Source organism: Anolis sagrei, chromosome 5 (genome assembly GCF_037176765.1).
Source record: "Anolis sagrei isolate rAnoSag1 chromosome 5, rAnoSag1.mat, whole genome shotgun sequence".
Classification (NCBI taxonomy): Eukaryota; Metazoa; Chordata; class Lepidosauria; order Squamata; family Dactyloidae; genus Anolis; species Anolis sagrei.
Window position 1 is genome coordinate 154,884,954 of NC_090025.1, and position 16,773 is coordinate 154,901,726.

The following is a 16,773-nucleotide window of genomic DNA, read 5'->3' on the forward strand; positions in this document are numbered from 1 at the left end:
AAAGCACTTTATCACCTTTGGGTTAATAAGGATTAGAGGAAGATTATGACATGAAGGAAGCATAAATCTCAGCTGTGAGAGAAAGGATGGGTCACAGGCTAATAGTACACCTCGGAAAGTATAAATCTGTCCACAAATGCCATAGACATAATAGGGAATATAAAATATTATTTGACCTTCCTAGCCGGCCATCAGTTGATTTAAGAACTGAAAGCAATCATATTTAATAATGGGTTTCGGTCTGTTTAATGTGATGTTCTGTTGATTGCCGTGGCTGACCACTTTATTACAAAATAAAGACCGCAGTGAAGGAAAAGTTACAGCCATTTCCAGCTTATTTGATGGGTTTGAGACCAAGTGTTAAAAAGAGGAAATGGTTGCAAAGGCGAACCCAGTGCTTTTTGATAGCATGCAAATGAAAGCCCGAACTCTAGAGGGCACTGAGTTGACTGAGAAGATTAAAAGCAGCCAGCTGAGTAGACAGTGGCCAACCCATGTATGGTCAGTGTAGAACTGGCATGGGCAGACTTTGGCCCTCCAGGTATTTTGGACTTCAACTCCCACAATTCCTAACAGCCTAACAGCCTGAAGTCCAAAACACCTGGAGGACCGAAGTTTGCCCATGCCTGGTGTAGATGCTTTGAACTGCATTATATGGGTCTCCACTGACTATATAATCCAATTCCAAACTGAACTACATGGCAGATAGATCCAGCCATAGAAAACAATCTGAGTGCTTAGTAGAAAGAGGGAAAACAAACTATGGTTGAAAGAGTGGACTAGAGGTCAAAAGTGTGGTATAGGGCTATACTTTAGATCAGTTGAAACAGTGGAATATCAAAAGACGTGATCATAAAGCAAAGGATGCATGTAGTTCTTATGTTTCAAATATAGTAAGAGAGAAGCTTGAAGTCAGTGTCCATGCTGTGCATATACAGTATGTTACATTACTAAATGTCTTGGTTATACGAACAGTTTGGATACATTGATATACAGGGTGTATGTATATAAATATATATTGAAAAGGCAAAATGATAGGGTTAAGTTTTATTTTATCCATTCAGCACACTGAATGCAAAGGTATTGTATGCTAATTCTTTTACCTGGATGGAGTAATTTCACAATATCTAATTTCCCCTCCTTTCTCTATTACAGTGGTTCCCAACCTTTTTTTGATCAGGGACCACTTTGACCAGGGACCACTCTCCAACATTAGTACCCAAAAGGGTTACAAATCAGTTATTGATTAACTTTAGATTCAGTTTGGTTTATTTGGGGTGCTGATTCAGAAAATTGCATTGGCTAGACCACATCAGCTCTAGTATCTGATACAGAACATAGGCCATCCAGGAGTCACCATCTCTTTGCTCACAGAAAACCATGTTTAATAAGCCTCGGTACTATAAGAAGGTTTCGCAAGACCAGTCCCTCTTGCTGTAATGGTGTAGTAACGGTAAAGCTGTGAACCATATCTTAGTTCTTGCAGACCACTGGTGGTCCACAGACCACAGGTTGGGAACCATTGCTCTAATATGAAAATATAAAGCAAGGGGAAAATACTCTCTGCTCATCCATTATTGTGAATCAGTCTGTTCAGGAGGGACTTTTAAAAACTCAACATAATACCAATTTGTAAAATTTATTTTAAAAAAATCTGTGGCTGCTTGGGACAGTCATGAATGTATGAAATGTACAGAGTACAGTAAAATATGCTCATACATTTATATTTTCAAAAACACAAAATGAAAGTGGTTTGATTACAATTTATGTTACATACAGAGAGACAAGTTTTCCATTCAGTGCAAATGGACTGTTCAGTAGACTTTTAAACAGATTTTCCCACAGTGCCTGAGAGCCATTGCTTTCTAAAAAAAAAAAGGGGGGGGGGAGGAAGAGGGAAGGAAGGACAGCCAGAGTACAACTTAATTCACCAAATATATGCAATAAATTAACATTTTGCAAGACAGTTGAATCAGTCATCATGCTAACAGTATGTACAGTGTCTTCAAAAGTCATATGCTACAATTAAATCAAGATCTGCATTTGTACAGTGATTTGAATATCATAAAATCTGGATTTGTACAGTAATTGCTATGTCATGAAAGGTTTCAAGAGGATTTCAGAAATTCTGCCACATTATTCCTGAAATAAATAATCTTGTTTTAATGCAGAATTAAGATATATGTAAACATGCTATCTGCTTGCTTCTACTTTGCACATCCCCATCTACAGTCAAATTTCAATTAAAATGCGGTAGACATAATGGTTCAATATGCTTTCTGTGAAGATTCTTTTTTTAAGAAGGAATTAAACACCACAGTCATAAAATGAAGTGACTTGTACGTAAAATTTAAATTGTGGCTGTCTGATGTGTCAAACTTGTGTATAAACATGTTTAGTACTGAAGTGCAATAACAACTGTAATTGAGACTCTGATAAAGAACAAGCACCACTCAGTTCCATGACTAAGACACCATATAAGGCCAAAACCAACAATGAAGTAATGAAACTAAGAAGCCAATCAACCAGCTATTGTTCATCGAGCAATTCTGTTGGGGAATAATTGTGTAGCAATGTCAAGTCTTGAGCTATTTCTCCTCAAACCTTATGAGTGAAAGCAACTTCACACGTACTTCTGTACACATACACATACAAAGAGTATATGGCTGCAAACACATGCAACATTTGTGAAAACAAGCATTCTAAATATAACAGGACATCACAAAGTGAACGCAAAAGCCATCTAAAAGTGGGGGGAAAAGTGCTAATATTTTAAAGGAGCGCAGTCTGAATTTGGGGAGAGAATGGAGATCTTTTACTTTGGTTCCTCAGAATTGGCTGCAGTACATGGAGAAACTTGCTTTTGCTTTTAAGCAACTATGAATTGTATAACTGGTGATACTAAATCAGAGCATATTTTTTATTTCTTGTCATGCTAATGGTGGTTAAGGGTGCTATTGTACTCAAAGTAACTTCTCCATGCTTTGGTTAAAATGAACTAGAACCCGTAGTAGTCAGTAATATGGCATTATTTGATAGTGTTACGATCTTTTCTACTTGACTAATTACGAGATGTTTCTTTTTCGTTTTTTGAAAACTAAATTCACAAACCAGCATAAGCCACAGTGGCGAAAAAACCACATGCTAGCCACATCATTAGAATTTCCTTAAAAACTACCGTACTGAGGATTTGGTATAAATCAAAGTGCTTCATTTTCAGGCTGTTCTTTTCTACTTAAGTCAATTGAAATAAAACTGGTTTATATCCTATTGCTTTGGTTTAAGGAGAATCATCAGTTTCACAGTACAGTTTTGAAACTGAGCATCACATTTTTCCAGCAATATTAGTCGTTAATATTTAATATGTTGCCAAAGGTATTAGTTCATTCAAAGGTACCAGGGCCTAAGGTTTCCTGCTCTTTCTCTTCAGGCTGACATGGTTCTTAATTCTGAAGGCCTGTATTGACTCCAACGGCCCAAAGCTTCTACTCATGACCTGCACTTGAGTGTGAATATTCCAAGAGTCAGGGAATGATAGCTGATTGACACCACTTTAACCATTCTGGCTCTGTCCTATGCAATCCTGGGATCTGTAGATTGCTATCTGATAGAGAAAAGTAAATACTTCACAAAATTACAAATCCCAGAACCCCATTGCATTAAACCATGGCAGTTAATGTATTGTGAAACTGCTTTAATTCTGAAGGCCTGTATTAGCTTCAACTGCCCAAAGCTCCTACTCATGACTGCACTTGAGTGTGAATATTCTAAGAAATTTCATTTCACATTTTCTGTTACAAAGCTGAAAACCTAGCTATGGCTGTATTTCTCCCACTATGAAACCATTGCTTTATGAATCTTTCCTTGTTGCTGCCAAGATTCCTTGCCCTACCTTGGGAAAGTATTGGCTTCCAATTGTCACCCTCAAAGTTCACTCATGACTATTGCAATAAATGGATGCTTGACATGCAGCTATTAATTGTTTTGCAGCCAATGCCAAGGTTTCTGTGAACAGTGCTGACACATCCTGAACTAACGTTTTTGGAACAAGCCTAAGCAATCCCATTAAGTGCTGTGATATTGAGCATACACATGTTAGTAAAACCCTTATTGTTTGTTCACTGTTGTGCGTCTTTCAATGGTTTCTGACTTATGGCCACCCTAAGGGAAACCTTTCACTGGATCTTCATGCCACAATTTGTTTAGAAATGATTTGCCTTTGCCTTTCTCTGAAGCTGAGAGGTTATTCATTGAATTCCCATGGCCTATTCGTGGGAATTCAAATTCTGTGTAGTTCAATGCTCAAACCATGCTGGATCCCAACATCTTTTGTCATGCATACTGCTTATTTATGATGACATGATCTGTGTTGTTTGTGGACTAGAATGCTTTTAGCATGCTGTCTCTGTTCAACATTGCTGACTTTTGCTGCTTGATTATCTAATAGTGCTAATCATTCACTTGCATAAAATGGCAGCACATCCCAGCTGATACAGAAATATTGGCAGTACACCAAATTACACTGGAGAGATATGGACAGTTAATTTCTCCCGAGTCCAAGACTGAAAACAAAAACAAAAAAATAATACATTTCTTGGGAAATGATTTCTGCTCTCTCATTTGGCAGATGCTGACATGGTTGGCAGATTTTAGTCAGCTATTTGATACAGAACCAAGATAGGATTGAAAAGCAAAATTGAAGATATGTGTTAATCTAAAGCAAGAGCAGAAATCTTTCAGCCTTCATGATGTTGTTTGACTGCAGTTCCTCACACTCACTCCTCACCATTGGCTGTACTGTCCAGGGCTGCTGGGATATGTAATCTAAAAACCTCTGGAGTGCCACATGACTCCTCCCCAGTTATAAAATAACTAATTTGATATTCTGTAGGCATATTAATGCTACAGCTGGCAGAAATAATCAGACAGGTGGTATGCATTTATACTCCCACAAGAGGGGGAATGGGAGCATATACTTTCTGGGAATCCCTCCAGCACATCTGGAGTACACTAGGCTGAAGCAGGCTAATCTAAAGTTTGAGGAAAACATACAGTTCTGACATAACATTTTTCATCTCCAGGGATAGCATTTGCAATTATTTCTATGTCCATGTGTCTAGGAAAATCCCCACTGGAGAGCATGTGTTGTGCAACTTCAAGCACTGTCACACAATCTATTGATTTTTCAAATTCCTGTGCAAGATCACAGCCTAAGCCAATGATTCTCAACCTGTGGGTCAGGTGTTTTGGCCTATAGGTAAAGGTAAAGGTTTTTCCATGACATTAAGTCCAGTCGTGTCTGACCCTGGGGGTTGGTGCTCATCTCCATTTCTAAGCCAAAGAGCCGGCGTTGTCCATAGACACTTCCAAGGTCAGGTGGTCAGCATGACTGCAAGGAGCACTGTTACCTTCTCGCCAGAGCGGTACCTATTGATCTACTCCCAATTGCATGTTTTCGAACTGCTAGGTTGGCAGAAGCTGGGCCTAACAGTTATGGCCTATAACCCCCAGAACTCCCAGCCAGTTTATCAGCTTTTAGGATTTCTGGGAGTTGGAAGGCCAAAACATCTGGGGATCCACAGGTTGGGAACCACTGCTAAGCCCCACTAAAATAAATGGTGGTATAATAAGAGCATGCAAAGGACTGAATCACAGCATTAGTCAGAAATAGACAACAATATAAATGTGTGTGTGGGGGGGGGGGGGTATCCCTTCCAAAACCACAAAAAGTAGATTCCACATTTTCTGCAACTTTCCTTCTGCCTCCCCCAAAATACTTTGTTTTGAGAAGGCCAACCTGAATTCATGTGAAATAGAAGAGATTTAAAAAGCAACTACCTTTAATACTTGCATGATACATTAAGAAAATATATTAGTACTGTATGTGATAGAATTTCTTCCCTTTAAAAAAGTTAGGTTAGAATCCAAATTACATATTTTATGACAGAATCTTCAGTGACAGAAAAGTAGTTTGTAAAAGAGCAAAGTGGCTTATGCAAACAGAGGGAAAGACTTCTGAATCTGGAGCATAGTTGCTGGCTGAGTGTCTGGAACATCCCTATCGTGAGTGTTAAGAGCATTCGCGTAAATAAAAATGGGGAAACACTGCTTAATCAAAGGAAAAGCAAGATGTCCCAAGACTGCGTCACAAGGCCTTGGAACCAAAACAAGGGAAATCCTCTGAAAGGAAAGGATGTCTGAGTTCAGAACTGAGCACAAACTGGAGACAGGAGTTTCTCAAACACAACAGTTCTCAAACAACTATTCACATTCCCTTGCAGTGATGCATTAATGCTCAAGCAGTGGCACTCTGAAAACAATTCATCGCTTTGAGAACAATTTATTGTTGAAATAATGTATTTAAATTCTTAAGAGGACTTATACAAAGGAAACAAGAAATAAACTTGATAACTTTAGAAGACTTAAATGTAGAATCAGAAACACACTGGTGCAAATATTCAATCAATTAAGACAATTAAGGGAATGATAGATTGGTGCAACCTATCTGGAAAAGTTCGGCCAAGTTAAATGAACAGCTAACTTTAGAAGGTTGTAAAACATATGCCAGTTGGCTCCACTTTCTTCACTGGATTACTGAAATAGCTGAGAATGCTTAATATAGTCCAGTTTTATTTATTTTTCAACAAACAAGACTAACTCTGCTCTTTCAAAATTGCACATACTGTTTCAATCCATTTTAAAGTGCAACACTTTACCACTATTTACATCACCAACAATGTTCCTATTATATATAAATGGCAACTCCTGAAATTAGGTCAGGCCTCAAGGGGCTTTCCAATTCCAAGCTTTCCTCAGGAGGATTGCACAGCCTTGTGCTAAGCTTGCATCAGAACATCAGCCTTACAAGACTCTGATACTTTCCTACTAGTCAAAATGATTCTAGCCATGGCTTTATCCTACAGCCACCCTGCTTCAAGTACAGACTTCTAGAAGTGGTTGTTGTATACTGCCATTATCTATTGTATAACCCTGCCATGTTGTGCCAAAGTCACTCTTAAGACCTCACCACACTAGAGAATGAATCCACTTTAAATCCGGTTTCTCCCTCCTGCAGAATTCTGGGGTTTGTAGTTTAGGGAGGAGCCTTTAACAATCTCACTAAACTACAAAACCCAGAATTCTGCTGGAAGCAGAAACTGGGTTTAAAGTGTATTAATTCTCTAGTGTGATGAAGTGGTTATTGTTTTTCTTACCTGGAAAAAAACGTAAGGAAGAACCAGAGCCTGGAAAAAATTACTTTTTTGGTTATTGTGAGAATTGTCATCAAAATAAGGTATTTCTCTTCCACCCAAATCCTGGGAATAGATTTACCATGTCTTTTGACTGGTGTTACCAGACACCTTCCACCTGAAGTATCCTCAGACAACTAACCAAATTTTACTCTATTCCTTGCAAGGTATATAGGTTTTTCCTATAGTGAGTCAGTAATAGTATACTCAAGTGGTTCTCAACTTGTGGGTCCCCAGGTGTTTTGGCCTACAACTTCCAGAAATCCCCGCCAGTTTACCAGCTGTTAAGATTTCTGGGAGTTGAAGGCCAAAACATCTGGGGACCCACAGGTTGAGAAACACTCATAGTCTTCTGCATGTTGCATTCATAGACAACAAGGAGGAGCCTGAACTGAAAGTGCCCTACAAGTGCAACTCACCAGAATTTCTCCAATATACATCCCACTGTAATAAACAGCAAATGTGCAACAATACATTGATTCATTAATTTAAGCCAGTTAATATATAAGGAAAGGTGCTATGATATATTTATGCAACGAGTATTGAAAAATAAATAAGTAGATTCCTTTCACCTTTTATAAACAAACCCTTAAACACCTACTGTGTTTCCCAGTTTTTAAATTCCTTACTGAATTTATTCAACTACTTCATACAAGGATTTTCTTTCCTTACATGAAGTTTTATTTCTGTGTAAACTTCACAGTGATCGCGGTGTTACTGTGTGCTGAAACACACTAATTTTAGAATACTGTCCTGCTACAGCTAGACCTTGGCAAGAGAGCAGCACTAGACAGTCTCACAGAGGTGGACAGATGGGAAAGATCAAGAGAAGATGAAGTGAATATACCGAATAAAAGGAATTCAAGCAAAGGACAAAAATGTTGAACTCTCAAAGTTGAGAGTTCAGAATGAACATGAAAAAATAAGAACAGAAGACAAAAAAATGTATTCTGTTCAATTCAGTTTGTTCTTCCTAGTGTGCTATTGGCTCATAGTGCTTTTAGGTCAGGCATTGACAAACTTGGGCCCTCCAGGTGTTTTGGACTTCAACTCCCACCATTCCTAACAGCCTACCAGCTGTTAGAAATGGTGGGAGCTGAAGTCCAAAACACCTGGAGGGCCCAAGTTTGCCAGTGCCTGTTTTAGAACATTATCCTGCCAATTAATATATCTATAGTTCTTCAAGGAACATGAAGAGCTTTTCCTATGTGTTTTTGCCTCTGGGGAAAAAAGGGGGAATTCCTATGTGTGTATCTTTAGGGAAAACTATATGCTAGACAGATACTAATTTATTCAACAGGTGTGCCAGTTATATGTGTGTGTGTGTGTTTATTAAAGTAATAATGTAACAAATCTGATTTTGACAAAATCAGATTTGAATCCATTCACTAATTCGGAAGGGGGGAAAATCTAGAAAGGGTTAAGTATACTATTGGCTCTTGGGCCAATTCTTGGGCCGATTCCAGTAGAGTTATTCACAGTTTCTAACTTAAGAATGTTGGTCATTAGGAAACACAGGAAATGCAGTTTGCATTGCCTAAAATGGGCACATCGCAGCTTATTGTTTGCATATGGTTCATAAGGAAAGACTAGTTATTTTTTAAAGGTCGGATGATATAATCCTTTATTGAAACTTAGTGTCTCAGCTAGGATCATTGTTAGTCATTGATTTCTGTGATACCTCTCCTAAACCCAAGTCTAGTTAGTATTATGTATTCAATACTTGACCAATTGGAGATCCTTAGTGTAGGAAAGTTCACTGGATTAAGGCAAAAAAGATTGACAGCTCGAGTTCATGACAGTTTCACTTCATTCCATATAATAGGAATTGACAGGAATGATCATATCTATACCAAAAAATAATCTTAATTTAGTTCTGTGAAGTGAAAATGCAAAATTGAAGATTTGGTAGTGTGTTCAGAAGTATTTCTTCGTCTTTCAAAACGAATGTTCTGGAGTTGCAGATTCATCTTGGTATGATCATCTTTTCAATGGCACAGACAATATGATCCCAGTTCTTGCATAAAATCGCAAGAAGAGTTACAGCAAAAAAAGTGCCCATGATGTGAAAACGGCTCCTCATCATAGGAGAGATAAATTTTGCTATGGTGGAGACGCACACCAGGATGACGGTCATGAAAGCCAAGACGACATTGATGCATTTCCCCAGCAGGACTTTGGCATTCACAGTCTCTGACTGCAGGGCTTGCTGTTCCTGCTGATGGAGCTCCAGCTTAGAAACCCGCGTCTGGCAAGATTCAAGTGCTTCCTATGGACAGAAAACATGAAAAAGGGAGAGACAAAGGATGAAAACAGATCTTCCATTTCATTCATCCCTGTTCTAATTTATGAGGGTCACTCTCATAAAAGGCATAAATCAACTTCAAAAACCAATTTACAGTTGGTTAACAATGATAGCCAGTGTTGCAAATACAGTAGATGTACATCATGCCCCAATTCCTTTAAAATATGAAAAATGTACTCTTTCTGACAGACAGATGATTAAAAGCTAAGTGAAGAATGATTTATACAGCACTTGGGTGTGCTTTGAAATCTTTATCTTGTTCATTCCCACAAAAACCCCATAATATAATATTTCCTACAGAGAACTTGGAGCTAATGTGTTGTTGAAGGCTTTCATGACCAGAATCACTGAGTTGCTGTGAGTTTTCCGGGCTGTATGGCCATGTTCCAGAGGCATTCTCTCCTGATGTTTCCCCCACATCTATGACAGACATCCTCAGAGGTTGTGAGGTCTGTTGGAAACTAGACAAGTGAGGTTTATATATCTGTGGAATACTGTCCAGGGTTGGAGAAAAAATCTCTTGTCTGCTTAAGGCAAGTGCAAATGTTGCAATTGGCCACCTTGATTAGCATTGAATAGCCCTGCAGCTTCAAAGCCTGGCTCGTTGCTGCCTGGGGGATCCTCTGTTGGGAGGTGTTAGCAGAATAACTTGGAAGTTATTGTGATGTTGCAGGGGCAGTGCATTTGCAACTCTATAGGCCCATCATAGGTAATTTGTGGAGGTGAGATGTACAAAACAGGCGTGTGGACACAATGTCTTTGAAATAATAAAGAAGTTTCAGGGATTTTAACATATGTATTACAACATAGTTGTGTTTTTTTTTGTAGACTAGGGTCCACTTCCTCAATTATATGAAGAGTTATCTTAATGGTGAGGTCAGAGGGAAATAAAGTACAGGTACAAAGATTAATTCAATGATACCCAATAAAAAGCAGTAATTGCTTAAATCAAATTGCTGATCCTTACTTAGAACAGAGTAATTGCACCAATTGTTCAGTGTTAGGTTTACACTGGGAGGAATGATCAATTGAGTTTAATTATTAGATGATAACACTTATATTCTTGCACAGAACAGCTGATATTACACGTAAAACTAAGTTGTATTTTTTAAGTGCTCCAGTTATAGGGGCTATGAAAAAAATATATATTGTAAGATATAGGGCCACTAAAATAAATATATTTCTCCTTTGTGGACCATTGCCTATGGCCCAAATCTTGTTGTCAATTCCAATAAGAATATATCTATTGAACCAATGGAATTCACATGTAAATCACTTTTTATTTACTGACATATAATTCAATATATGGACTCTAGCTGGGACTAGCAATTGAACTAAGGGCAATGCCTGTCATTTAGGACAACACATCCATCAGATGATATGGATTCATGGAAATTATAACTTCTCAATCCTAAATCCTCCTCAACATAGTGTAAATATCTGTATGTGGGACTAATACATCTTATTAATGTATTAATAAGATGCTAAAAGTTCCCCACATGGCCATTCCATACTGAGCATTCATGCTCAGAGAAGCTTCTGGCTACTTCCCATTAGCCAGTGCAATCTTGTCATAGCTGTACTGAGATTCCTAAAGGACCCAGTGGATTTCAGCACTAATATCAAATCCACTATGAAGCATAGAAAGGCCTTGTGGGGCAGCTTCAGAGGCTTTTCAATAGGTCAATGGGGGCTTTAAGTTCTGTGGAAGAATGAAGGGAACATCAGGAAAAAAATGAAGATCCACATACATAAGGGAAACTGGAGCCCCTGGTCACTCAATGGGTTAAACCCTTGTGCCGGCAGGACTGAAGACTGACAGGTCAGAGGTCTGAATCCAGGGAGAGCATGGATGAGCTCCCTCTGTCAGCCCCAGTTCCCCATGCAGGGACACGAGAGAAGTGTCCCACAGGGATGGTAAAGCATCAAAACATCCAGGTGTCCCCTGGGCAATTTCCTTGCAGGTAGCCAATTCTTTCACACCAGAAGCGACTTGCAGTCGCTCCTGATACGAAAAAGAAGGAAACTTATGTCTCTAACAAAAATCTGGCGAAAATGTGTTACTCTTTAATGTGTCACAAGATTCCTGTAAAAGATGAATATGCCAGTTATTTCTAAAGAGGAAAAGTTCTGTTTAAAATATACTGAAGAAATTACAAGAGGAAGCATGAGGCCCATGCATCTTGAAAGACACAAAATCTTTCTTAAATTATAATTCAATTAATTGAGCCACTTGATATGTATCCTCAGGAAATAATATATGTTGAAAACACAAACAATCAACTATTTGATTGTTAAAGTTAATACCTGAACATCTCGTGAGCGTTCATAGGCTTGATACGCAACTTTTTCTTCGATACTCGCTAATTCTTGTTTCAAGTTGGCTGTCTCGTGCTGATGAAGGTCTGTTAAATCATTCAGCTGGTCTTCTAATCGCTCATACCTTTGATAACAACAGAAAGGTATCTTAATCTTTCATAGGAAATCTCATTAAAAGTGTAGACATTTTCATTCATAGCTTGTCGTCACCTTTCTTTATTATAATGATTAGACTTTCCCTAGATTGAAATTCTGAACTGGAAACTTGCATGCACGCTGTATGTTGTAGAATTTGTGGAACTAATTCTGTTTTACATTAATATTTTTCTAGTTCTATTCTTGTGTACAGCTGTGCAAACATATTGAGATACTGATAACACTCGCCCCTCTTATATATTAAGCTAATAACATGTGTGTTGTCTCATGGTAAAAAAAAAACCATGACCAATCTCCCTTGCACAAAAGTCTGAACAGTAAAAATAGGGAATGGAAAAGCAGTTTACAATGGTACTTGTACATGTCACAATTTGATGGAGACACTGAAAAAAGAAAAGGGAGGAGGGGTAGAGAACTCCTTATAATTTGGCTATTAGACATCTCTCTGTCCAGAGTCAATGCAACAGACATTACCATACAAACAATGAGCTCCTATGTCTGAAAGCCAAAATCATACTATTTGTTCCTCTGTTGTCAAATTACTCCAGACAAGCAAGAGATGGGAGATGAGTCACAGCACCATTCTGTTTGATTGTTTGATATTGCTTTACTAAAAGCAGGGTACATCAGCGATGTTCTTTTGTATCCAACATCAATACAATCGGATGTTTTTTCACCTTTCCTGCCCCCTGCAATATTCCATTATGGTACAATTTCGCTCCAGAAAATATCTCAGTCCTGTGGAGTGTGCCTTTATGCAACAGGGAATGGACTACTGGCAAAAATCAAACATGAATGCTAGAGGAAAGGATACTGTTCTTTGGAATCTGCTTTATGATAAAACTGGAAACTTTTTTTGGTTTATGTGAGTGCAACTTATAGAAAAATGTATACCCGCTAAGTGTAGATATTTCACACACACAGCCTTTATTGGCCTATAACAACAAAATCACAACACAGATATTACAACAAGAGACAGATAAAAAGAAACATACTTAAACGTTACTAATCTCAAGGATAAAATTTGCAACAGTCTCACAAAACAATGCATCAAGGTTGTTCAGGAGATATGGAATTTTATAGCACCCTTGTCATTGAGAACACTGTGAAAAAAATGGAATTCCTGTATTTCACCTGTATATTATTATATTCGGGGCAAACAAATAGAGCATGATGAAGTGTTTCAATGGAGACCAAGTCACAAGAACAAAACCCTTTTGGAACATCCAAGCAGTCTCCTCTTCTTTCCTTCCCTCAGAGGTTCTTACTTCCCCATAATCAAAGTGACTAAGAACAAATTCAAACCTCATTGAAAAGGTATTGGAAGTAGCTTCTGTTTGAAACAGCAAATGTATACAATGTCCCTGGACCAAGATAAGTCATTTTAAGCCAGTGGTTCTCAACCTGTGGGTCTCCAGATGTTCTGGCCTTCAACTCCCAGAAATCCTAACAATGGTAAACTGGCTGGGATTTCTGGGATTTGTAGGTCACAAAACACATGGAGACCCACAGGTTGAGAACCATTGATGTAGGAGAAGCAAAGGGTTGTTTCTATAGTGTTGTCCTTATAGCATCATCTGAGGTATGGGGTCCATGTGAAGTTCCTTTTACTCTCTCCACAGGTTGAGAACCACTGCTTTAAGTCAAGCAGGAAAGGAGTTTTCAGCTATGTATGAAAGGGAAGGGTCCAACAAAGAGGTTTTTTCCCATTTCCTCATACACATACTCCTCTCTGATTTCCCATGGTCTGGAAAGACAGTGCTCAGGAATCCTCTTAGTAGATGCACCCACCATGTTCCTGGCAGCTAGGAAAGTGAGATGGAGGCAGATGGAGAGTGCTATGAATCCCACCCATGGGAAAAAGTGGGATAAACATAAATTAATAACAATAATAGTAATAATTGGGGCAATGGGCAGAAGGAAAATGGAGTTTCTGGAGCAGCCTGGACTCTGGCTTGACTTTCCTCATATTGTCTGGGGGCACTTTCAGGCACAAGGGCCAAGTGATATGTTCCAGCTCCTGCCCCTTATCCTACCCTGCTCCAAGTCACTATCAGCTTAGAGCAAAATGCTATGAGCATAAACATCACTTTGGTCATGTTCTCAGGTTCCTCGTAATTCTTTCTTGAACACCCTTCCCTTTATGATGCCACACAGGTTTTATTGTCTAAGCCCAGGAAAAACCAAAGGTGAAAAATGCTGTATGTTTGTATGTTCATTGCTGTGAAGCATGGGGATCAAACATATCAGTAACATGTTTTCCTTATTAAATTGTTTAACCTATATTCTAACCAATCTGTGCAAAAAGTAATCAAAAATGGCATACCTGTATCGTTCCTCTTGTAACGTTTGAGAAATGAAGCCATAGTCTCTTTTGAACTGTACTTTTAAACTTTCAATGTCTTCTGCTAATTGGGATTGTGTTTCCTTTATCTCCCGCAGTTCTTCTAAGAGCATAGAAAGCTTTCCATGGCTGTCCAGAGTATTTGTTGCACTGTGGCCAAAGGATTGGTTTCCATTACTGTCTGCAGAGGCAGATGTTCCACTTGAGCACTCATCATCGCTGGTGTACTTTGGCTTGTTCACTATGGTGGCACTGCCACCATAAGCCCTTGAAGTAGTTTCAGGCCTGAAGTAATCTAGGCTGCTTTTCAGGTGAGCAATGTTGTCAGCACTACCAAATTTATTCCGGATCAGGTTTGCGAACTCCCTGGATTTGCTGAAGACAAACACTGGTGGTGTCAAGGAGACGCCTGGAACACCCGTTTTGCTGCTCTCGTTGCCATGGCCGGCAGTACGAGGCTTTCCGTGGGCATCTTTTAAAGTGTGTTGAATGTCCTTCAGACTGTCCTTGGAAGTATCCTTGGTAGTTTTAGAAGAACCATTTTGTTCTATTTCCTTTAGCTTTCTGTGATACTGTTCTAGTTTCTTCTGCAACTGGGCTATAGAATGGGCAGACTTTTGGTTCTTCTTTTCAAAGACTTGCTTGATTCGCCCTGCTTGCTGTTTATCTGCACTGTTCACTAACTTCAAGTATTCAGCCACATTCCCATCTCGGGCCGATTGCTCTATTTTGATCTGTTCTGTCACTTTCAGGATTTTTTGCTTCAAACTGTCTGCACTCAGTTTTACTTTGTGAAATTCAAACACGCCATCAGGAACGTCAAAGTTGAGATTGGTGTCCGAACCACCCCGACGAATAGTAAGAGGCAAGCTGAGAGTGTTCATGTCATGTCTTTCCACCTACAAAAATATATATGAAAGATTGAAAATGAATGAGCTATAATTTTCTTTGCAAAATCTCCCATGCAGAAATAGAAAGCCTTCATAGTTTTCTATGACTTCTAAGCAGAAATAATTTTGTGACTGAATAACATGACAAATATTGAGTATATGTATTTGTTGCAGAAATCAGATCAGGAACATAGTGTTCTGCCTATCCACCTGTGTGAAATGCTGTTATAAATGCATAGGTAACAAAAACAAAATGCTGCATGACTTTACTTCAGAACAGTAAATAATGAGGCATTCAAGTAGCTTAGCAATATCCCTCACACAGCTGCTATTCACTTACACAAAGTACTCAGCATAAAAATGTCATCCACATAAAAAGCCCAGTCTTTATTTAGTTACATTTGCTACACACATTGATTATATCATCATTTTTCCAAATAAACTATTTGTAACCATTTTACTGACCAACTGGCACTAGTTTTCAAGTCAACATAAAATTCTGCTTGTCAATTCAGCAGTGCATGCAATGTTTATTTAATTGACATCTCTTTCCATAATTCAACTGGCACTTTTAACAAATCTCATCTGTTACTATCAACCTCACCCACATCAGAAATACTAGCCAACTGTCACTTAACACACACCCACAGCTGAAGTAATTTTCTATATCTAAGAATAAATAAATGTATCACAACAAAGCATGACAAAGATTTCTCAAAGCTCCATTAAACTGGGTATATTTGACAAGAATACAGTACATGTAATTCTGTAATCCAACTGGTGACTTGTACACTCTTGGTTACGCTTGATCTATAATGCTATCTGGTTGCCAAGTGGAAACATTGTTAAGAAAATAAGAGATCCAATAGTCCAATCTGCCCATGAAAAGGGAGTACTATGAAATGCTGAAAGTATTTTAAAAATATCCTAGTTATAAGGGCAACCAGATGAAATGCCTTTAAAATGCAGAATGGTCTTCAAGCAAAAGAGAAGGTTCAAAACACAGTGTTCAATTTTCAATGTGTTTGATATTTTGCACACTGGACTCTGTAAGTAGGATAACATAAAGCAAAAGTGGAGATAAACAATATTAAATTGATGTTTAATCACAATACCAAGGAATCAATTATCAAAGAGTTAATCTAAGCAAAATGCAATTCCCTTAGATTCATTACATTTGCTTGTGTATTATACAATATGTAATACACTTGTTTGTGCGTATACCAGTTTGTGCTATGTAAACATTATTGTATCAGGATCAAAAGTTGGAAGCAAAGCATAGCTACCTGTTTTTTTTGTAATAAGCTGCTGTGGCAATAGCACATTTCATGATTTACACCAGTGGTTCTCAACTTTTCTAATACCGCAACCCCTTAACACTGTTCCTCATGTTGTGGTGACCCCAAACCATAACACTGTTTTCATTGCCAATTCATAACTGTAATTTTGCTACTGTTATTAATCATAATAAAAGTATCTGATATACAGGGTGCATTTTCATTCACTGGA

At 38.4% G+C, this 16,773-nt stretch overlaps 1 protein-coding gene across 3 annotated transcripts in view; it reads right to left on the reverse strand.

Annotated features, from left to right (window-relative positions):
* Positions 1-1,625: 1,625 nt before the first annotated feature.
* TMCC3 (transmembrane and coiled-coil domain family 3) overlaps positions 1,626-16,773 on the reverse strand; it is a 144,266-nt gene continuing 129,118 nt past the window's right edge. For all 3 annotated transcript variants that reach the window (XM_060777308.2, XM_060777310.2, XM_060777309.2), the window contains exons 2-4: positions 14,357-15,273; positions 11,863-11,998; positions 1,626-9,519 (exon numbers count right to left, since the gene is read on the reverse strand). In XM_060777308.2, coding sequence (XP_060633291.2) covers positions 9,217-9,519; positions 11,863-11,998; positions 14,357-15,273 — 1,356 coding nt within the window. In that variant the 3' untranslated portion in view covers positions 1,626-9,216. The remainder of the gene's footprint in view (positions 9,520-11,862; positions 11,999-14,356; positions 15,274-16,773) is intronic.